This window comes from Paroedura picta, chromosome 6, assembly GCF_049243985.1.
Source record: "Paroedura picta isolate Pp20150507F chromosome 6, Ppicta_v3.0, whole genome shotgun sequence".
Taxonomy (NCBI): domain Eukaryota; kingdom Metazoa; phylum Chordata; class Lepidosauria; order Squamata; family Gekkonidae; genus Paroedura; species Paroedura picta.
Genome location: NC_135374.1, coordinates 23,916,534 through 23,940,386, shown reverse-complemented (window position 1 = coordinate 23,940,386; position 23,853 = coordinate 23,916,534). Strand labels below are relative to the sequence as shown.

Below are 23,853 nucleotides of genomic sequence, written 5' to 3'. Positions count from 1 at the left end.
TGCAGATTCAGGCCAGGAATCTATGAGAAGATATGAGCCCTCTTCTCTACAACTTTTTCAGAATGGCACTGAGACATCAAAAGTCCAACCAAAGTCATATAGGGGAGGGATAGATGGAAGCTTTGATAAAAGGAAGAGTTGTACAATTTGTAGAATCTGAATTACAGGTTTTAGATGCTTTTCTTTGTTTCTGAGTTTTGTCACTGACAGCTTTTGTTTCTGTGTTTACTCAAACACACTTCTGTCTTTTTTATCTGAATTATTCAGAACTCCCCTGGCTTTCCAGAAGGCAGGTACCCTCTGCTAGTAACCCACTTTCCCTTCCTAGAAACACCAGTTTCCCATTAAATCCTGAGGTGTATAAATTGGTTCTTTCTTCACCGGTTCAGGGAAATCCACAAACAATTTCCCCTTTGTAACTGGGCAGGAATCTTTCTTCCCTCCCAAGAAGAGCCATCTTAGTGTAGTGGTAAGACCAAAAGCTTCTAATCTGGTGAGCTGGGTTTGATTTCCCTGCTCTTCCACATACAGTCAACTGGATACCTTTGGGCTCACCACAGCACTGATCAAGCTGTTCTGACTGAGCAGTGATATCAGGGCTCTCTCAGCCTCACCTCCCTCACAGGGTGTCTGTTGTGGGGAGAGGAAAGGGAAGATGATTGTTAGCCACTTTGAGACACTTTCGGGTAGAGAAAAGCAGCATATAAAAGCCAACGATTCTTCTTCTCCAGACACAGGTTCTATCAAACCCTCAATCAGAAACAATTTCCTTCCAGTACATAGCTCTAATATCAATACCCTCACAGCTGTTGCTGGCCAATTAGAGTTGGAGCAGTCTGTCACTCCAGTTATTTGCTTCAGTGAAGAATTAACCCTTCACTTCCTATTACACCTGTACTTCAGGCCTAGTTTTTAAAGTACTGTCCATCACAGTTGAAACTATGTTCTCAATAGAACTAACTATTGAAGTGTCTTCTTGACATTGGATTACTTTTCTGTTGTTGCCTCATGTGTCCAGTCTTTGTGCCTTCCTCATCCATCCTGAGAAGCTCTGAGGAAAATCCAGTGAGGGGAAATCCAGCTTTTTTGGATATCTGAGGTATAGATGGGGTTTGAATAATTATTAATTTATAGTTGAATTAAGCTATTTTGACAAACTGCAGACTGTCGGGTATCTCCACCATGTTCGGAAATTCCCACCAGTTTTCCCTTTGGTTTGGTTCGTTTGGCCAAAAATGTAACCTGCATGCAAGTTCTAAGGAACTTGAATGCTTGCTCACTACTTGACATTTTAGCTGTTCTTAATAAAAGGAATGACTCTCCTGTTGCAGGACTGAAGCTTAGCAAAACCAGTAGAGGTTGTTTACCTGTGGTTACTTCCCTTTTCTTACTTCCCTTTTTTTTCTTGTTCCTTATGCCTTATTTATACTCATAGGATTAGGATGTGGCTTGTAAACCACAGACAATGCCTAATACAGTGCAGTGTGCTCTCAGGCAGTACAGTGAGGCAGGCGCCATGCCATTACCATTCTCCTAGAATGCTGTTTTGCCCACAGCCATAGTAAAAAGAAACAGGGCTGCATTAAGAAATGTGGAGTCCCTGAACAATGTCATGTTGATGAGGCCTTATAGCCTTATAGCATTGCCACAGATGTGTTTTAGCTGAGTAAATTCTTAAATCAAAGGTCTCATGATCTGAGAGCCTTCAGATGTTGCTTACATAGCCTGTGTGTAAATCTGGCTTTGGAAAGAAGGAATGCAATAAAGGGGTAAGGTACTGAAGATCTCAAGTCTGTGAAAGGAAGCAGGAGTTGTGAAACTGGGGGAAGCTGCATCAGTGCCACACATGTCTTAATGACATTCCCTTACAATGGGGAGGGACATCTTGTTTCCCTTCCTTGGCCACATGTGGGCAGTTCTTGTTCTTGACTTATATAACACAATGACCCTTATTATAAACTAGTTTCAAAGCCCATTTATAAAAATGGGCTTTGAAAGGGGAGAAGGGGGAAGGGTAAGGGACACGCTCTCAGACCCCCCCCCCCGAAAAGCGGCGCCCTCCCAAGGCGAGTCAGAACCCCAGGTCCACTCACCGGCTTCACGCTGGTCCTGGCTGTTAACGGCGGGGGCGTGGCCGAGGAGGCCGGGCAGCACGGAGGAGACGCGGGCCGGAGAGGCGGCTGCTGGCCAGCCCCCTCCCCGAGGCTTATTTGCGGCTGTTGGCTGGCTCGGGGGACGTTGCTGCTGCTGCTGCTGGGGCTCGTGGGTCCAGCTGCGGGAAGGCAGCTCGGACTACGTCGCTGGGGGCCTGTCGCGCGGCCTTTCTTCGGACGTTGGCTGCCTTCCGGGACGCCGCCACTGCCGCTTTTGGGGCTCGTGGGTCCGGCTGTGGGAAAGACCTGCAGGGCGAGGACCGTGGGCGAGGAGGCCGGGTATCACGGAGGAGACGCGGCCCCAGAGAGGTGCCTGCTGGGCAGCGCCTTCCCCGACGCATCTCTGCTGTTTGTCTTCGGCCATTGCACTTCCTGGTTCGTGGGGCTCCGTCGGGCGGCTCCGTCAGGCGGCTCCGTTTTAGCGGCTCCCTCAGACAGCGGCCTGATGCAGCGAGAGGCGCAAAGCGCCTCTCACCGCGTCAGGCCGCCAGGCAGGGAACCCCGGCAGCCGCGCTCCGCGCGGCTGCCGGGGGCTCCCTTGAGGCCGGCGGCAAAGGAGCAACTGCGAGCCGCGCTGCACACGGCTCGCAGTTGCTGGGGCTGGGATTCGGAGGGACCAATCGGCAGGCGCACAGCGCCTGCCAATTGGTCCCTCCGATTGTCTGTCCAGAGGAAGGGTCCAACCCAGACCCTTCCTCATCACGGACACATCCCGCCCTAGAACCCCTTATCGTTTTATTTAGTCCGTGGCGCCCGCGGCGCCACGGGCGGTGTTAAGAAGATAGTATTTAATTCTGAAAGAGGAGAGCGACTGTTCTCATCTGAACATATATACCTGTCTGCTTGTTGAAATCATCTTTTAGGACACACATGCACACAGGTCAACATCCTTCTTGGAAGTTGGGAAGGTAGCTATAAAAAGCTGGGACTTTTCAGTACTGGCACCTCAACTGTAGAATGCCTTTCCCGCAGGCATCTTCCAGGCCCTAAATGTATTTAGTTCCCCTACCAGTGAAGTGGTTACCCTTTATTTATAAATTCATTTCCTGTTCTTGTTCCCCCAAGATTTATTTTTAGTGTGTGTTCTCTCTGCATTTCAGAGTTCTTTTTGTTCTTCAAGCTACAGTAGTTTCCCCCTAGTTTGACTTGTATTGATTTCAATCTGTTTTACTATATTTGGAATGTTTCTATTAGAATCTGAGATGCTTGTTTCTTTCTGCTTTTCTAATACTTTTGGAGGAGGGTGGGATGATTTTACTGTCCTGCTCTACATTTATGAGCTGTCTCAATCTTTAGGGTGAGTCTACAGGAATATTGAAAACAAGTAAACTTGCATAGCTGCCTTGGTGTAGTGATTAGAAGCGCCGACTTCTAAACTGTCCAGCTGGGTTTGATTCCCTGCTCCTCCTCCACATGCAGCCACCTGGATGACCTTGGGCTTACCACAGCACTGTTAAAGCTGTTCTGACCAAGCAGTAATATCAGGGCTCTCTCAACCTCACCTACTTCACAGGATGTCTGTTGTGGGGAGGGGGACTGGAAGGCAGGTAGAGAAAAGTGGCATATAAGTACCAAGTCTTCCTCTTATGCCAAGTCAAACATTGTGCATGAAGCTTAGCTTAGCCTTTTGTACTGTGATCAGCAGCAGTTCTCTAATGTCTCAGGTAGAGAAGAGACTTTCCCATCTCTGGCTATTGATGTCTTTTATCGACAGGGGTTGCCTGAGAGGAATCCTGGGGTCTTCTGCATGCAGTGACTGAGCCACAGCCCTTCATCACAACATCTTTCAGACAATATTATTTTAGTTAATGCTGCAGAAACAGGCACTATTCACATAGGCAGACTTCTCAAGAAATTGTGCAGGGAAGGAACAGGAAGTGCTTGGGAGCTGAATGACTGGACACCATGCCAAAGAAGGAATTAAGGGGATTTCAGGTGCCAAAACTAGACTAGAAGTGGATACATCATGGAAGTGAATGTCAAACCCTCAAAGACTGGAGGCAGAGCAAGAAAGGACTGTTGAGTTACTGTAGCCCACTGTGGGAAAGCAATGACATATTCCTGCGTCTCCTGACACTCACCACAAAATCCTCCAGATGCACAATTAGTTTCATAGTTGAACAGAACCTTGAATCCAATTGAAACCAGTTCCAAAGCCACCCACTCTATCATTTGCTGATCAGAACACAGGAGGGTCACGAGCAAAGGAAAATGAAAATGGTGGGAAAGACCTGAGCGTAGTCCAGTTATAGGGCAGCATTAAGCAATGTAAAACCAATGCTCTGAAACAAGCCCCCCGTGACATTTTCATCACTAAATCTTTCATTGAAGCTTTATATTCTAAGTCATAGAAAAGAATCATAGAGTTGGAAGGACCATCCAGGGTCATCTCGTCCACTTCCTGCAGGATCCAGGAAATCCACAACTACAGTATTTATTCATCTGGTCCAGCACTGTTTTCTTCAGTTTCCCAAGGTCTCAGCAGAGGATTTTCCCAGTCCTGCTATCTGAGATATTTCTGGGGACTGAAAACACTAGGAATTCATCCTGTGCTTGCTAAGTTAACTAATGCCTGTCTAGTCAGCCAGTTCTAATGTATAGACAAGGGATACAAGTATCCTGGGAAACATCAACATAGACTAGAGCTGAAACAAAACCTGAAAATATGATGAATTTTCAGATTGTGAAGCTCAGTTACTGGTGACAAAATTCTTCAGCATTCCACTTTCCGTGTCAATATTTGCCACTGGTGTTCAATTATTGCTTGTCCAAATGAGCTCTTACTAGATACACATTCAATTTGATTGCAAATCTGCTGCAAAAATACTGGTTATGACTGTGCGTTTGCTGATAGACACTGTCAGTTTTGTATTGTGGCATGTCTCATGCCAGACGTTGACAGCTGCCAGATGTCAGATACTGTCACTGTGCACCTTGACATGCTACCCACCTCCCATTCTGCTGGCTCCTCCATAATCTTTTCATGTCAGATCATGCTGCTGCAGAAAACCAGATTATTTAATAGCCACAGTTCCATCAGCATCTGCAGAAGGGAATGCTGGGGATTTGTGTGGAGAGAGCCAGTTAGTTTCAAATCTAGTCTAGAAGCAATCAGTCCTGGACAGCCCACACTGGCCCAATCTGGTCCAATATGGAATCTAAGCAGCATTGGGCTTGGTTAGTAATTGGATGGGAGACCATCAAGTAAAATTGGGGTTGCTACACAGAGGGAGGCAATGGCACATCACCTCTCTTAGTCTCTGACTCTGATACCCTACGAGGTTGCCATAAGTTGGCTGCAATTTGACTACACTTCCCACCACCAAGAGCAGAGTTAGGGGCAAGAGCAGCAAGTCTTAATACATAGTACAAAACTGCTGCTGCATAGTCCAATCCTGAGCAGAGGAGCACCCTTCTAAGGTCATTTGGGTTTAGGAGTGCTCTGTTGGCTGTCCAGGAAGTCCTGACTCTCTGAATAGCCATCACTGGGGACTGATGTGATTGGCAGTTCTCTAAGATAATGTAAGATAAAACTTATGAAAAACAACTTTTTGCATTATATGATTGATTGATTAGATTCATATCCTGCCACTCTCCAGAGATTTGTGGTGGGTTACACAAAGCAGAAACAAACCCCAATAAAATAAATCAGACCCCCCATGCTAAAGGTAAAGGTAAAGGTATCCCCTGTGCAAGCACCGAGTCATGTCTGACCCTTGGGGTGACGCCCTCCAGCGTTTTCATGGCAGACTCAATACGGGGTGGTTTGCCAGTGCCTTCCCCAGTCATGACCGTTTACCCCCCAGCAAGCTGGGTACTCATTTTACCGACCTCGGAAGGATGGAAGGCTGAGTCAACCTTGAGCCGGCTGCTGGGATTGAACTCCCAGCCTTATGGGCAAAGCTTTCAGACGGCTGCCTTACCACTCTGCGCCACAAGAGGCTCTTAGACCCCCCATGCTAAAAATCCATAAAACCTCTAATCAGATCCCCCTTAAAAAATCCATAAAATCCCCTAAAACGGCGGCATAATCCCCAAATCTTCCTGAATGCACAAACAAGCCACCACAGGTACAAGATACACAGGATGTAATAGCATTGGCCAGAGGAGAAGCCCCAGTTGTCCCTGGAGAACCCGGCCTCAAACAAAGATCTGGCAGAAGAGCTCCGTTTTGCAGGCCCTGCAGAACTGAGACAGCTCCGTGAAGACCCTCAGTTCTTCCAGGAGCTCATTCCACCAGGTAGGGGGCAGGACCGAAAATGCCCTGGCTCGGGGTCAAGGCCCAGTGTGCTTCTCTGGGGCCCGGGGCCACAAGTAGATTCGTACCCACAGAGCAGAGAACCCTGGGGGGGGGGCATAGGCAGACAGGTGATCCCTCAGATATTACAAAAGGAGCCAATTTTTAATATTCGCAACATTACATAGTATATAAAGTAGACACTGCAAATAAACACATCCATGTGGAAATATAGTGTGTGACAATTAACACCACCCATCCTAAATATGTAGCTTTACCCAACAGCTACCGTGGTCATCCAAATTTCCCTGACATCAATGTGTTTCTCTGTTTTTACAGCATTCCTTCTTATATTGACTTCTCCTGCCGTACTAAGCCAGACTACATCAAAGATTACATGCTCTTTAATCAGACCAAAGAGTGATGCTTTGAGATCATCAGAATCCCCAGCATTTTCTGAGGTAATGCAGCCGCTTGGTTAATTCTCAGAGATAAAAAAACCCTTTCCCCCCTGTCTGTATATTTTAATCCTTCATACCTTCAAAGTACACTGTATTAATTGCTGATTGGTACACAGGAGGGTCATGAGCAAATGAAACCAAAAATGGTAGGCAGGGCAGGTCTTCCGGGCAGGAGGTAATGCATCCTCAAAGAGCACAGTCTTGGAGATGCATAGGCACAAGAGCAGCACAGAAAGGGACAGGAGGTCTGTGTCTCTACCAACCTTTCTCTCTACTCAATCTCTACCAACCTTTCTTCTCCACTCAATCAACTTGACTGAGTGCAAAGGAAGTGCTGGAGAGATGGATACAGATTTCCCATCCCTTTAACTGCCCTTCTTTTATTGAACAATTATTGGAAACTTGTTTTTTCTTTATGTCTCTCTATAAAAGTGCTAGAAATTTACTTTCCTTGACCAGGGGATTCAATCCCATCTCTGGATGGGACTGAACATCCAGAGCATTTCTCTGAGCATTTCAGTTCTCACACAGTCTGCCATTTGTCACCCCACACAGCTACCATGTCTATAGTGTTTTTGACAGCCATGTTCACCAGTTCCTCAGAAAGCTACCAACTCTGAACTTTTCTGGCAGGGGTTTTGCTGTTTTAACAGCAGTGGGACAAACTGGGGGACAAACATTCCACAGACAATGATTTTTCCATCACTGCATTTACTTGTTTGGGGAGGGGTGCTGATGAACTTTGACCTGTCATGATTCTGTGGGCACAAGACCTTTGCTGCGGAAAAGTTGCCAACTCTAGCCCATAATGTATTTTATTGTATATTTTTATGTACACTAAGCCCCTTTTTGTTTGGACAGTTCTTTGACTGCTGGCAAGAGCTTCTTGTGGTGCAGAGTGGTAAGGCAGCAGACATGCAGTCTGAACCTCTGCCCATGAGGCTGGGAGTTCAATCCTAGCAGCTGGCTCAAGGTTGACTCACTTTTATCCTTCCAAGGTTGGTAAAATGAGTACCCAGTTTGCTGGGGGGTAAATGGTAATGACTGGGGAAGGCACTGGCAAACCACCCCATATTGAGTCTGTCATGAAAACGCTAGAGGGCATTACCCCAAGGGTCAGACGTGACTCCGTGCTTGCACAGGGGATACCTTGACTGCTGGCAGCAGGTATACTCTATTCTTAATCTTAGTTCTGTACACCTAGGTCATACTAAAACAGCTAAGAAACATTATGCCCTTTCCAATTCACCAGTGTCAATGAGCTTAGAAGTCCATAATTCTTCTTAGGACTATATTATTATTCACTGGTGCATTTTCCCCAAACCATGCAGTATTTTTTTTCCTGATACATATTTTAGGAAGGATTAAAAAAAATAGTGCAACTGGGTTATTTGACATTACAGAAAAGTAAGAGGATACCAAAAAATCTTGTTCGCAATCAGGGTATAAATATTCGTTCCTGGATTCTGTCCTCCACATCTGGTTATTTCAGGTATACTATCTTTGAAGCGGAATTTCCACTGACTTATTATAACTAATAACCATTATTAGATCTGTCTTATCCCCTTTCCAGTTTAACCTGCTGATTCCAAATCTCCAGGGCATACCAGATTAATTCACAATGCCATTCCAAGCTAAGCATAGCCACCCCCTTCTAAGTCCATTGAAGTAAATGGATTTGAGGGGGTACAACGCTGCTTAGGATCACCTTATTGAGCCATTAGTTATCTTAAATTGCCCTAGGTCTATAGAACTACGATTAAGAATATAGCATATCTTCCTGTAGACTGCTCTCAGCAATAGTTCTATACATTCTAGTTCTGCAGAGCGGGTCTCAGCATGAAAGACAAAAGGCAGAAAAACCAGCTTTACAGCCAGAGGTAAAAGTCAAGATCAGAAGTACAGGTTATGTACAGCACATAGCTGATATCCGCATCAGCTGTACAAGAGCTGCCTGTTGTTAGGTCAGCAGTATCAAAGGACTGACTTACACAGCTCAGTCTCCAGTTGAATGGTCACCACCCATGCAAAGGACCAGCTAGCCAAGATGAGTTATAGACCTCTTTTCAAAAGCTTTCAATAAAGTTGGCCCATGAAGTTAATTAGTAAGTACCAAGATATGTTCTTCTTGTCTATAAAGTGGGATGGATCTGGCCAACTCTTTCACTTAATCTCGCCCAATTTCCCTCCTAACTACCAACCTGCATTCCACGTGGCTTTGTCCATGAATTCCAGCAGAACTTTCTTGGTGGCCAAAGGGAATTTCCTCCTCTTCTCTTTATCAGTGGAAAAAACTGGTTAGATCCAATCCAGAAAGTGTCTAAATCACCAAGGTAAAGCACTATCTAGGTGAGACTGGTAGGAGCTATATAGCTTCATAATATACCTCTATGATAACTATCCCCGCCCTCTGGAAATGCAAAACACTTATATTTCTTTAAAGAAAAGAAGACCCAAGAATCTGACTGTCTCTCAAAAAACCATGGCTGTATTCCAACCTGCTGTGCCCTTGTTAGAACTGTGAATGAAAGCAGTAAGGGGAGCCCTTGGAACAGAAAACTATGGGAAATTATGTTTCCTTTAGAGGTATTAGTTTAATGCTTTCCATGAACTGTTGCTAGAAATGGACATCAGTAGTTGCCTTATATCAAGTCATATCAGTGATCCATCTTGCTCAGTGCTATCTGTTAGTGGTTTTTCAGGGTCAGGTAGAAGTCCTTAGTTCTATTACATGAGGCTCTGAGGAGGAGCATCTGCTTAGCATGCTGAAGGTTCCTGGTTCAATCCCTAACATCTCCAGTTTTAAGGATCAAGGAATAGGCAATGTGAATGACCTCATCCTGAGATGCTGAGAAGTTACTTCCAGTCAAAATAGACAATACTGAATGGGACATATGGGCCCTGCGGGAGCTTTCAACATTCCATAGGGCCTGCAAAATGGAGCTCTTCCGCCAGGTCGTTGGGTGAGGCTAGGCTGCAAGGTAGATCTGCCCCCCCTATAGCCCCTATAGCATAGCACCTATGGCACCTACAGCAGCTATAGCAGCAGTAGCTAGACCAACTTGCATCTTTATCTTCCCCCCCCCCCCAGGATGAGGATTGGAGGTGGGTTAGTTTAGGCTATGTGTTTTTGCCGCATCTTGGTTATTGTGTTTAATTATGTTTTTACTGTTGTTGTGATTTTAATGTATGGGGTTTTATTGGGGTTTTATTGTTGTAACTCACCTCGAGCCTCTTAGGGATAGGTGAGTAACTAATCCAATAATAACAATAATAACAGTAATAACAATAATAATATCCATGGTCTGACTCATTGTAAGGCTGCTTCATATGTTCATCGGTAAACCAAGATGTCACAGATTAAACATAATTTGCATGAGACCTGATGGAGGGAGTTTTGACTATGAACATTTTGTTGGTGTCTAAGGTACTACTGGGTAATGTGGGGCAGCCCATTCTCATCAGATCTTGGAAGCTAAGCAGGCTCGGCCCTGGCTAGTATTTGGATGGGAGACCTCCAAGGAACACAAGGGTTATGGTGCCAAGGCAGGCAATGGCAAACCACCTCTGGACATTTCTTGCCTTGAAAGTCCTATGGATTACCATAAGTCACCTGTGACTTGACGGCACTTTTTTTTAATGTATAATTTACGGTAATTTATAGCCCAGCAGTCCCATAACCTGCTCGTGTCGGGTAATAAAATCTTAAAACCCAAAATAACCTACCCCCACCAAGGTGCTCTGGGATTTGGATCTAGTCTGTCTGTGTTCTGCCACTGAATGATGAGTCCTCCTCATCGAGATGAATAGCTTAACATCTAATAGTAATAGAACAGAGAGTTCTAATTTGCTCATTTCACTCCATGAACTGCTTTGTGAAGGCATCATGAATGAAAGATTTTTAAATGAGTTGTATGAGTTTATTAACACCTAGAAAGAAGGAAAGATCTTCAGTAGTTAAACCATGTCCCTTTTCCCTTCAATACAGATCCAAGATAATCCTGACGATCTTGGATGTTACATGAATTCTGAAAGTTTGGGGAATGTCTATCAAGCAGCAAAAGCTGTAGAAGTTGGTGAGCTTGAAAAAGTTGAATTAAAAGTAACAATAAATACTTTGGAGAATGTCACTTGTCTCTGGGTTTTTAATCAAGGCCAGATGGAATGCAGCTCCACTTTGGAGTCGAAAAACTGGTAAGTAAGAGTATGGGAGGAACTATTTTTTAATCTTTAGATTGTTTTGTAAATATCTGTAAACAGATTACATTTGCAATCTACTTCATAACTGAGGTTCTCACAAAATTATTATTAAAAATAAAATTTGAAAATGAACTACAATAGCTACCAGTTTTCCAATAAGAACACTTAACCAGCAAGAGTCTACCAGAGGAGAGAAAATCCCTGGAAACAGCAGAGCTAATCAAACAGGTATAACTTGGAGGTATTCTACCTTAAGTTGTAAGAACCACTAAAGTTGAAGGAAGGCTTATTAGGTTGGAGAAAGGCTTCAAAGTTATGCTTTTAAGCATACACTCAAATTCTCCCCAAACGGTCCTTACTTCAGGAAAGCAATAAATGTATCATGGCACAGAGGGCTGAATTAAATTGGTGCTGTGCCAAGCACTCCATTGGTAGGACATGCTTTCTTATCAGCTCACTATTGCAAAGAAGGGAATGGATGACTGCAATCCTACATGAGTATTCAGAGCAGTTCTACCCGCATCAGCCTGGCTCATTTCACAATATGCCACAGTCGTGGGAGTAATCTGATCCTGGCTGCAAATATTTCTGCATCAACAAGTATGGTCTTCTTTCCTCCTCTCGGGAGATTAAAGCCACCGCAGCCAGAGCTGCAGGGGATTGTACAGGCATCTAGCAGGGAGACCATCTAACAGGTAGAACATTCCAGAGCATCAGTAAAGAAACTCCAGCCTGGCTAAGGCTTGCAGAGTGATCAGCATGGTGGTTAATCCAGCCCTGACTGTAAATTCTATTTGCTTTTCTTTCGGTTACCGTTTTGGACTGCTTCCTTTTCCTTTGCGTGAACTTTCTAAAGTGGAAGCCTTGTTTCCTGTCTTACAGGCATGTTATTTCAGTGACCTTCCCAAAGATCAGAGAAAGGCAGGCTGGAAAGCACATGTTGACCATTATAACCGAAACCCAGAACTACACGGTAACATTTACGTTTAATATAAGAAGTAAGTATGCCATGGAGCCAGAGGGTCAGTTAGAGAGCAACATGAAGAACACTTTTGCTGGAAAGGAGGCATAATAATTTTCTAAATAAATAATAAATAACTGATATGGGATGGTAGGGGAGGAGTGAATGCATGAACCTCAGAGTGGGGAAACGTGATAGACATTGCCTCCTTTGACGGTTCCCATTTTTTCTCTTTAACCATCCTCTCTCCCATTCTGTCCTGGCAATATGTGCAGTCTTCTTCATGCCCCTCATATCAAGCCTGGGTATTTCATCTTTTCCAAGGAAGAGCTTTGAACTGCTTTGATCTGAATTTTCTAAGGGATCTCAGCCTTTAAATTATCTACTGATATTCTGTCACATCTTGCTCCTTAATGTTAAGAACCACAGAGAGACCAAGGGAGGGAGGGAGTTGAAATATTTATCTGTGTTTGCTTGGTCTTAGAAACAGCCAGGGAATCAGCTAATTGGACAGGGGGATTTATTGGTTATCCTCAAGAATATAAAGTGATAGTTCTTACTCCTTTAATTAAAAAACCTTTTGTAGTACTAGTCAAAGATATCCTTTCCCCAGTTTGTGAAGTTCACGGAGTGCTCAGATTTACCTTCATATGTCCAGAAATCTTTCAGTCTTATGTTATGGGAAATGTTATTTTGAACATATATTCAGAATTGTTTTCATTGATAAAAAATTGTTGGCAGGTTTATTCATTTCTCTCAGCTCCAAAATGTTAATGTTTTCATTCTTGGTGGCAATCACAACAATTAACACAAGCATTTCCCCCATCTAGTCTAGATAAACAGAATATTATTCAAGGTATTGGGCATTGCATTTCTTTCAACTTCACCTAACGTGGTTGTTGGGTGGATAAAATACTACTCTAAGAAAACTGGGAGAAGATCAGAAATAAATATAGCGGAATGAATTATCACAGTCCATCTTTAAAACTAATACAATTTAATAGGTCACTTTATAATGCTAATGGCTCCCAGGCCACATTCTAACACAGGTATCCTTCCAGAATATCCAGGTTCTGATGGGAAAGTTAGTGACAAGCAGGGTACATGTGACATAATTAGTGACTGAAGTTTTCACTCATGTCCATGGCCCAGTTGTGAAAGCATCTGCAGTGATTTCACCATCTCAGAACACAGCTGGTTGTGAACATTTGTTTACATGGAAAGGTGGTTGATCGTGTGACCATCAGATTACAACGCCAGGTACAACTGCATGCATTCATAGATAAATAACAGGCTATGTGTGCCTTCTTTTCAACAGGCAGCCCAAGAAAGCCCTATTTTATTAAAAATGCACGTTCAAATACTGTAAGCTGCATATCTGAAGGCAACCCTAAGCCAGTTATTGAGTGGCGCTTTTGTAGTACTCGTGGTGAAAGGTATGTTACCTGGTTATTTTGGCCTATGTGCTTCTTTGGCATGGACATTTGAGCATCTTTCAGTTGAAGGAGGATGGCATGTGAATGCTACATGTGAGTGATTTCCTTGCTGTGTGAGTGCAAGTACGGTTTTTGAACTTTTTATGTAGAATGACGTGCACATTCCACGCAGGCCCAGCCTATGTGTTCCCACAAGTGAAACACAAATGTGTCCGCATAGTGGGGCTGCCCAAATTTTAGCAAGTAATCTAAAATATGACATACACATAAAATGTTACAATCCAGTTTTCGATACATCAGAACCAACTCTTTTTTTGAATCATTTTTTTCAAAACATCTTGAATTTGTTCCAGTTTTTCAGGGGCTTGCACAATTTGGCCTAGGAGGGATCCGTATCTGTTATAGGAATGGTGGAAGCACAGCCACTGAGGGAAGCATGACAAATAGGGAATATCCCAGTGCATATTGTTCTATCACAAAGGTGACTCTCAATTAGTGTATGTCAGCCACCTTATGGGGCATTATGTGAAAATATCTGTTCCACATAATATATTACTGGTAAGGCCTTGGAGGAGGAGCGTGTCTCATGGCTTAAGCGCCACTCAGTGCTTAACTTCCACTCAGGGTGGCTGTCCCACCCCTGAGTGCCTCCTGCTCCAACCCGCTTGCCTGCCTGTCCAGCAGTCAGCCAATCACCTTCCATCCCCCACCCCTGACCACCCCCTCCTCTTTCCACTTCCCTCAGAGGCTCGGAGGCTGCAGATCCCTGCCACATCCCTGCCCCTCCTGATGAGTTCCCATCCCCAGGGGCCTCCAGCCTGCAGCCTTTCCAGGTCCTGGGGGGAGGGAGAGGCCATCCACATAGTTCTTCCACCCCACCCTCCAATCTAGTGCCTGTTGTATTCCTGAATGCAACCGGCTTGGCCCCTAGTGGGAATATATATATAAAGTGAGATAAAATCTCTTTGGCCAGTCTGCAACACCCTGCAACAGCAAGTCTGATTCACTAAGGGCCAAGCCACAGCTTCGGCAGTATCATTCAGTAGACTCCTCTTTGATTACTTCAACATGCAAGAGGAGAAATCACATATTTTGAATTCTCGCTCTTATTAAAATACCCTAGCAATAATGGCAGACTCGAGGTCATTGTACCCCACTGATGTCACTCTCACCCCCAAATCTATCTTTCCCCAGGCTCTGCCCCCCCCCCCATCTCCAGGAATTTTTCCAACCCAGAGTTGGCAAACTTACTTGAACTAATGTAAGAGTATGAACTGGGTGGGGGCATGATTAGGGTCAAGAAGGGGGAACTAAGGGAAGAAATCTAGTGGTCTTGATTGTCTGGAGCTCCCTGAACTGTTCAAGTCATGTGATTTGTTTGCATATGTTTGTGAAGGAATTTTTGCCTGGGCCCTAGGGTGATTCCTGGCAGGCCTGCATGTGAGTCCAGATAGTCAAAAGTCTGTGCCTGTGAGCCATAGACTAAGAGCAGATCCTTAGTGGTTGGATTCAAGATGATCCTAGGGCAATGTAATGAAAACAAGTAAATTTGTAATTTCCCTAATTCAGAAATAATTTTATTTATTTATTTATTTATTTGTCATTTGTTTATTATTGCATTTATATACCATTCAGGACGGTTCACAGAGAACATGAATCATGTGACAGATTACAACATACATTCAGTAACTATATCAATAGTATAGTCTTTGGTCCTTTTGAGATGCATATATTAATTCAGATGTTTTCTAGGTGCAGTAATGGAACTGAGCACAAAACAAGGGAAATACAGCTTGATTTATTGAAAAACGAGTGGCTGTTTCGTCCACATGTATGGTGCTGTGCAACTAATGTGCTGAATACTCTATGCACTGAAATCCATACAATAGGTAACAGTATCAGTATCTAATTGTTAGTTCCTTTATTCTGGGTGATAAGTGTGGCCTCTTCTACCCTTTCCTCTGTTACCTTTCACATCCCTTCATTCCCCCTTTCTCTGGAGCCTTTTCTCTCCCCTCACCCTGACCCTCTGCCACTTCCCCAGTCAGTTTTGAGGTATTCTCAAAGCAATTGAAGGATAGAAACACGGCACTACTGGCAATGGGAGCGACACAATGGAAGGAGAGCCAAACTGGCCACCTCCTGTGAGGTGCCTGAGCTCACAGCTTGGTTCTGTTAAGGTAAAGGTAAAGGTGCAAGCACCGAGTCATGTCTGACCCTTGGGGTCACGCCCTCTAGCGTTTTCATGGCAGACTCAATACGGGGTGGTTTGCCAGTGCCTTCCCCAGTCATTACCGTTTACCCCCCATTTTACCGGCCTCAAAAGGATGGAAGGCTGAGTCAACCTTGAGCCGGCTGCTGGGATCGAACTCCCAGCCTCATGGGCAGAGCTTTCAGACTGCATGTCTGCTGCCTTACCACTCTGCACCACAAGAGGCTCTTTTGGTTCTGTTAGTCTTTATTTAAGGCACATGTTTGCTTGGAACTATTTTGCTGTAGCACAGGTCTGCTACTAGAATACAGGAAGGAAATACGAGGAGAGCCAGATGAGGTGCAGAATGAAGTAGGCAGAGAATGGGGATTCACTCCCCCATTCTCAGTGAGGCAATCCACCAGCCATGTTCATAATATTGAATGAAACCCATTATTCCCAGGCCTGTGGAGCCTACAGTCTTGATTTCAGCTGTATCCCTCTGTTAGAGTGTCTCACATCCCCCAAAGGCTTACAGGCTGCAACTGAGGCCACCCAACACAGTTTGTTTCACAGGGATAAATATTAGCATGCTCAAGCAATTTTACTTCTTTCTGGATATTTTTTGCCCCTTCAAAATCAGAAAGTTCTCATTTCCCCACCTGACCATTTCATTGAAGTGAAACTGTATTATAAAAATGCTAGCTTCAAAGCGCAGGCGGAGAGCTGCCCCTGGGTCCGGGAAGGCCTCTCGCCACAGTGAAAGGCCTTCCCAGACCTAGGGGCAGCATGGGTGGGAGCTGTTTGGGGTGGGCCAAAGCTGGCCGCACCCTGATTAGCCCTAGTCCACCTCGGACAGCCAGACTGGCTCCACCCCAGGGCCAGTTTCATAAATATAAAGAGGAACCATGGATAAGGTTGTACGGGGGATGAGGCTGAGAAAATCCAAAACTCATCTTCCCCTGAATGTAAGATCAAATATATATGATTGATAGGTTCTCCTCAGCCCCAAGTTAGATTGTTGAAATATTCAGTTTTCCTATTAGCAACACTGACCATCTAGCCTTGCATGTGTAAAATCAAAATGTTTACAATTCTGTACATGTTGAGGGACACAGGCAATTTCTACCCAAAGGAGCTTATAGACATGTGATTCCCCAGCATAATGCTTGCAGGTGCTTCAGCGCCCACCAATATGTCTCGCTTTGTCCACTTGCTTTGAGGTCTTCCCCAAAGCCAAGAATCAGTTTGACTTCTGACTATCTCCGCTTCGTCAAAGAAGGAGGCACTTCAGATGATAGTTGGGTCTATAGGCTATGGCATTCGGATCTCATTGACCCCATCAAAGGCTTGGAACTTCCCAACTTTTTGTAGTTGCCCCACCCCATGGCAACCATTTTGTGGTGGTGCTTATTATAACGGGAATTTAGGGAGATCTTCTAGATTCCCCATATAACTGGTCCTGGCCATTTGTGAAAGTACTCGACAGGCTTATTTACATATAATATTGCTTGGGCCATCGTAACAAAGATGCTGTTTCTTCTTCCCAGACCACACCAAGAGGCAAACAAGCTGTCCTCCAAACACTAACTCTTTATCATTAACTGTATCATTCTTTGTAACTCTATAGCACAGTGCCACTAGCACTTGACAAAAGTTTTTAAAATGCCCATGGGTTCACCAAGCTGAGGACCCTTTTATGGTCTAAATTTGGATAATAAGCTATTTGGGTACATAGAGAAATCTTTGGTGCTTATGGAACATTCTAAATAATAATGGCATTAGATAATCATTCCTATTTTTAGTTATTACTTTGACAAGAGATGACAATGCTGGTTTATTTACTTAACAGGATATATATTTTATATTGCAGAGTTACATGTAAGAGGACAAACTCTATTACAGGAATTCTTTCTTAAAGTTGGAGATCCACTTTTCTTGAGATGTCGAGCTTTATACAGCAGTTTTTGGTTTAAAGTCACGTGGGATTTTGAAAACCAGCCATTAAATACGGTACTAAAACTGATGTTTTTTTCTTGTGAGCACCTGCTAATAGTCTCAGTTATTTATTAAATGCTAAATTTTCCTTAAAAATTAGAACCTTACACTTGAAGGAAGACACAGCCAAAGTAACAATAGGATTAAAACTCAGTATACATTTGCTTCATCAGTGGGACAGCATAGTCATGGACACTATACCTGCTCATCTACGTATCAAGCAAATGGAACAGCTTTAGTCAAAGTTTTAGGTAAGTCAAATGGCAAATAAATATATCCAGAGAAGCAGTGGGGCCTTTGGATGACAAAGGAATAAAGGGATTGCTAAAGGAAGATGGGGAGATAGCTGAGTAGATCAATGACTTGTGTTCACTGTGGGAAGTGTGGGGCACATACCCATGCCACAGCCCCTATTTTCAGGAAGGGGGGCTGAAGAAATCATTCAAATTGAGGTGACCAGAGATGAAATTCTAGACCCACTGGTGAACTTTAAAAAACAATAAGCCTTGAGGTCCTGGTGGCATACACCTGAGAGCTCTTAAGGAACTCATATGTGATGTTGATCTACTAACTTGTATATGTATCACTAAATTCAGCTGCTATATCACAAGACTAGAAAGTAGCAAATGTGACACCAATTTTTTAAAAGGGATCCAGATGGGAACCAGGAAATTTGGAGTTATTTGGGAAAGTGAAGAAGCATATAGATAACAACAATGAAGCTGATGGGCTACTTGTTCAGGGCAGAGTCTGCACTTATTTTGTTTATTCCATTTTCAATCCTGTTGAATTCAGATCAATTTGAACTCGAGTCTTCCTCTCCCCCCCCCCCCCCATTGAAATAGGAAAGTGTTCTGCACATGGTTAGGAAGGCTCAGCAGAGTGGGGAGGAGGCAAATGGAGACTCTTTCTTTGTTTTCTTGAAGGGGGGAAGAGGATCGAAGAAGTCAGAGGAGGGAGGAAAAAATCCTTTCTTTTCTTGAAGGGGGGGGGGGGGAGGATCGAAGAAGGCAGGAAAAAAATCCAAGACCTAAATAAGTTGAGAGAAATTAGGGGCTTCTCCTTTAAGGCAAATTTGTCATATGACCACCTGTGGCCAATCACGGGTCCTCTACCACGGAGGAGAGCCCAGATTCAAAACAGCCTTAAAATATTGAGGGTTAAAAGCACTCTAAGATATCGCAAAGGTAGGGTCACTCCGGATCAATCCTTCTTGCTGCAGAAGGAAATTTTAAATCGCCCCAAATCCAAACAGAAATCACATTCTGTGTAGAGGGCAGGGACTGAATCGACCTGGGGTTGGAATAAAAGCTCTGTGCAATTTACATCCAGGACAGACAAAAGAAAATACTAGTTTATGCAGAGAGTGATAAAAATGTGGAATTTGCTGCCAGAGGATGTAGTGATGGCCACAGGAATAAACAGCTATAAAGGGGGATTAGATAGATTTATGGAGAACAAGTCTGTCAGTGGCTACTAGCCATGGTGACTTATCCCAGAGCATTTGTGCCCACTGGCAGGGCGCAAACGGGCATGCGCGGCAGCTCTGCACATGCACATTTGCGTGGAGCTGCCACACATGTGCAGTGCCTAGGCCTTACTCTCCCCTCACCCCCGCAGGGGGCCACTGGACTAGAAAACCTAGGAGTTCCCTTCCAACTCTATGATTCTATGGCCCTGCCTTCCTTGATTTAGTCAAGCTATGTCTTCTTCTTTTCCTGCCACCTTCCACTTTTCCTGCCATTATTTTCTTATCCATTGAGCCTGATCTTCACAAGAAGTGTCCAAAGTACAACCACCTCCGTTTCATCATTTTACCTAAGGTTAATTTCTTCAGAAGTGTGAGATCTGGATAATATCATGTGTTTGGAGAGGATCATATGTGGCACATTTCCTGACGTGTATGGAGATAACACACCCTACATGCAGTCCTCCCAATATATAGGATCACCATTTTGTCTGAAGAGGAAAGTGTGTATTGGGCCTCTTGCCTGTGGAGGTGGGGAAGGTTTACATGACAGAGTTAGTAAAGTTAAGGATTACTGGCTTGAAAGAGAGCTAGAAAAGTATGCAGAAGGCCAATCTTGATGACAGATAAATGGATCCTCAGTCTTCAAAGGTAGTGTGACTCAATCCAGTTGGTAGGGAACAATTAGGAGAACTCCCTGTTATCACAGGCTTCCAAGATCTGCACCTTTTCCTCACCAGGAATTTGATCCGCCTTAGTTGTTGTCTGGCTGCAGGCCAAATTCCCAGTGCTGACAACAGCAGTGCGTTGGGGCCATCCCAGGCATGGTCCAACTCAGACCTTCCATTGCCCTGGGTGGCGATGTGATCAATGCTGTACCTTAGCTAGGAGGAAGGGAAGAATCCAGGCCTGGTTTCTCCCCCAACTATGGCATCCTGGAAGGGACAAAACATGCCCCAGGCAGCTCTGTGGCACTGAGCAGCACCATGGAGCTGCCTGGGGCATTTTTTTGTTTTTGTTTAGGAACAAACAGACATAAACAGACAGACTTAAAGGCCCCCACCACCCTGCGGCATGGCAGGACCTCACCGCCTTGGCTGCCCAGGTGGAGGCACAAATCTGGGGCAGGCAAGGTGCCACTGCCAAAAGACGAGGTGCCACAAATCTGGGGCAGACAAGGTGCCAATCCCATGTGGGAGCAGGAAGAGCCTGGGCAACCTGCCCCTGCTCAAACAGCAAGCTGCAGCCCAGCGCCCCAGCCGCTGTGCAGTAAATAACTGGCTAGATGATATGGGAAATAGGATGCAGGACCAGAAGAAGTGTATTCAGATCCATGAACACTCAAGATAGAGTGGAATACATTGCTGTTAGCTTTTAAGGAGCCACTGTTATTATTCCAGTTCCATAGACTTCCCCTCTGGACCCTTTATCTTGTTCTCACAGGGCTCTTTTTGAGTTCTGATACTTGCAGCCTCATCAGATGATAAATGTGCCAATCCTTCCATAGTAGTACTATAATAAGGAAACAGAGATGTGCATAATTACAGCATACTTTAAATTAAAAAAAATAATTTCTATAAACAGGTAAAGGGTTTATCAATATCACGGATTCACAGGAAGTTTATGAAGTTGGTGTGGAGGAAGATATTTGCCTTGAAGTCAATCTTGAAGCCTATCCACCAATCAGATGCATTTGGATGTTTTCCGGAAAGTCGTTTACTTGTAATCAGACGTATACAAACCTTTACAGGTAATCAGCTCTTTATTTAAAAATCCTAGTTTATTTCTGTTATGAAAGCATAAAGTTCTCATAAAGTCCCATTGACATCTGGGAAACTTGTTTCTAAGTAAACATGTTTAGTGTTGTGCTCCATTTGTTTTATATCTATATTGCCATGGTTGGGGTCAGTGCAGCTACAAAAATACTGCTTGAGGAAGTCCCTTAGCAATCTAGTAATCTTCATTTTCAACAAACTCACAATGCCGTCGTCAGATTCTATGCCCTGTCAGTGTCTTGCCTTATGCCAAGATGTATTGGTCTATATTGTAGCCCATAACATGGCATATGATCCAATCAGAGTTAAGAATATATATCTCCCATTCGTTTCAATGACCCATTATACACGGGCCAGAATGCCCGCGCTGGTGGCGGCAGGGCATCGGGGAAATCCCTGATTATGCAAGACCCCACCACAAGTGTGGGCATGGCCTGGCGCAGGGCCACGGAAGGCCCGCGTTATAGAAACGCGGGAACTTTTGCAGCTTCCTGGATGCTGTGGACGCCTGCAGGGGCTGGGGCTGGCCAGCGCTGTGCATAATTGCCAACCCCGGGCCTTTCGGCCCACCCAGCCCCAACCTATGGTGTCCCTGTAGGGACATCGCACACCCTTGTGGGCTCCACAGAGCGACAGAGCTGGCAGGGGCATCCCCCTGCCCCCGCCAAAGCGTGTGAATGGGGTCCAGCCCCCCCACCTCCCTGCCCTGGCCGCTGCCACTTAGCCTGCTGGCCCCGACATAAAGTGTGTGTGTGTGTGCGCGCTATGCCAGGACAGCCCTGCACTCCCTGACCCCATGTGTTCACGGGGAATGGCGGGGCATCCTGCCCCACCACAACGGCATGGTGGCAGCGCGGAGTAGCTGCTGCCATGCATAAAAGGGTCAATGGGAGTTTTAAGTACAACTGGTTGCTGTGTGATTCAAGTGTGTAGCCATGTTGGTCTAAAGCAATCAAACAAAAATTTAAGTCCAGTGACACCTTTAAAACCAACCAAGTTTTATTTAAGGTGTAAGCTTATGTGTGCATACACACTTCCTCAGATACAATGAAATGGGAATTGCCCATCTATAAAATAGGTAGAGGATGAAAAGTATATTCGCATACAGTTTAATGCAGGTATTTAATAGATACAGGGGCCAAACAGGAATAACACAGCATTGCATAAGAGGTTACCATTTGTTTGGGCTTGATTCCAGTCAGGATACATAGTAAAGAAAATAAATCTGTCAAAATTAGGGGTTAATGGGCAGATGAATCTTTAATTGTGGGATGCTGGTAACCTTATATGCTAAGCTTGTTATTCCTGTTTAGTCCCTGAATCTGTTAAGCTTCATTATACCATATGTTAATTTAATTCTCACTTTCTACCTAGAGATGGACTGGTAATTCCCATTTCATTGTATCTGAGGAAGAGTGCTTGCACACAAAAGCTCAAACCTTGAATAAAACTTGGTTGGTCTTAAAGGTGCCCCTGGATTCCAGCTTGGTTCTGGTTGTTTTGCGATCATTCCAGCCAGGGTAACAAAGGGAAGTTAAGAAGAAGCAGCTCGTTTAGCTGGCAGAGATGTTCACAAGACTTCCTCCCTTCCCAAAATAGCCTCTGGCCTTGCCCAGGTTAAATACCTTTGGCAGAGGAGGACCAGAAGCTTGTTATGCTGGCAGAGATGTTCCCATGCCTTTCTCACTGCCTCACTCACTTGTATATTATATATTATTATAATATTTATATATAACATAAGTGAAAAGAGCATGCACTGGCATAATCCTGAAAAGCCATTAGCAGTGAAGGAAGCTCTTACATTTCTCTGTGGCCACCCATCCGTGGCTGGGGGCCTTGTGTCCTTAGCCTTTTGTTAGCAGGTGAGCTAATGATAACATCTGTTTTACTCTTGCACTGGCAGCAGCTAGGTGCCACTGTGCAGGTACAGCATCACCCTGCAGGCACATGCAGCTATTAACTGCTGCTGCGTAGAAGTTGATGTGACACATGAGATCCCTTCTCCCCTTGAAGGGCAACATGCGTAGGGGCAGGTTGGGAGGGAAAGAATCCTCCCCAGCCCAGCCCTGCCTTCCGCAAAAGAAGACTGGAGGGAGAATGAGTCTGTCCAGCAAGCCCTGTGCTATTTGGGACTTGGCTAGGGGCCTCCTTCCCTTCAGGAGGCTCGGCCATGTATCTCATTCTTTGCACCTGGTTCCTCCTGTCCCATACTGGGCTCAGTGGGGTGCCGTGTCCCATCTTTGGGATTGGGGCGGACCCAGCAGAGAGGAGATGGCCTCTCAGGCCGTAAGACTATGGGGACTTTTCCCAGTGGACCCAATGGAGAAACCAGTTAAAGATGCTGTTCTTGATCTTTAAAGCCCAATATTTCTTGGAAATTGCATACCCAAGAACTGTCTGTTCCCTTATGAACCTTCCTAACCATGAAGGCCATCTTCCAAGGCCCTTCTTGCGGTGTTCTCGCCTTCCGAGATTAGGTAGGTGGCAACCTGGGAGAGCTTCTTCTTGGTCATGGCACCAAAAATCTGGAACTCTCTTCCCAGGGAGACTTCTGTTGCCTTTTTGTTTCATCTGTCATTTCCTCAGTCTTCTCTCCTTCCTGCCCGGTGTTTTAACGACTGTTTTTATGGCATTCTTGTGTATTTATTTTAGCTTTGGTTTTAGTTGTTTGAATTATGTGCTTTTGTTCGGGTTTAATAGCTGTCATTTTCATTAAGTCTATTTTAAATCTGTTAGTGGTCGGTGGCCCTGAAGAGGACAGAAAGTATAATGTGTGAGGGGAAAGTATAAATTTTGAAAATAAATAAACAAAGTTTAGTCCACCCCTGGGCATACAGTCTACCTTTTCCTTTCTCTCTCTTGGGCCACAACCAGAAAATGTCATTGATATTTTACAGTGAAAGTGGGAGCTCATCCCAGCAGGTGGGGGTCAGGATAGAGAAAGCTCTGGCCTTGGTTGAGGTTTATTTGTTT

General features: G+C 44.6%; 1 protein-coding gene across 1 annotated transcript in view; it reads left to right on the top strand.

Annotated features, from left to right (window-relative positions):
- The window catches only part of FLT3 (fms related receptor tyrosine kinase 3), a 76,064-nt gene that overhangs the window by 28,196 nt on the left and 24,015 nt on the right, over positions 1 to 23,853 (top strand). The window contains exons 3-10 of the mRNA XM_077341785.1: positions 6,730 to 6,851; positions 10,840 to 11,045; positions 11,934 to 12,049; positions 13,331 to 13,448; positions 15,201 to 15,337; positions 17,513 to 17,652; positions 17,738 to 17,888; positions 20,690 to 20,855. Coding sequence (XP_077197900.1) covers positions 6,730 to 6,851; positions 10,840 to 11,045; positions 11,934 to 12,049; positions 13,331 to 13,448; positions 15,201 to 15,337; positions 17,513 to 17,652; positions 17,738 to 17,888; positions 20,690 to 20,855 — 1,156 coding nt within the window. The remainder of the gene's footprint in view (positions 1 to 6,729; positions 6,852 to 10,839; positions 11,046 to 11,933; positions 12,050 to 13,330; positions 13,449 to 15,200; positions 15,338 to 17,512; positions 17,653 to 17,737; positions 17,889 to 20,689; positions 20,856 to 23,853) is intronic.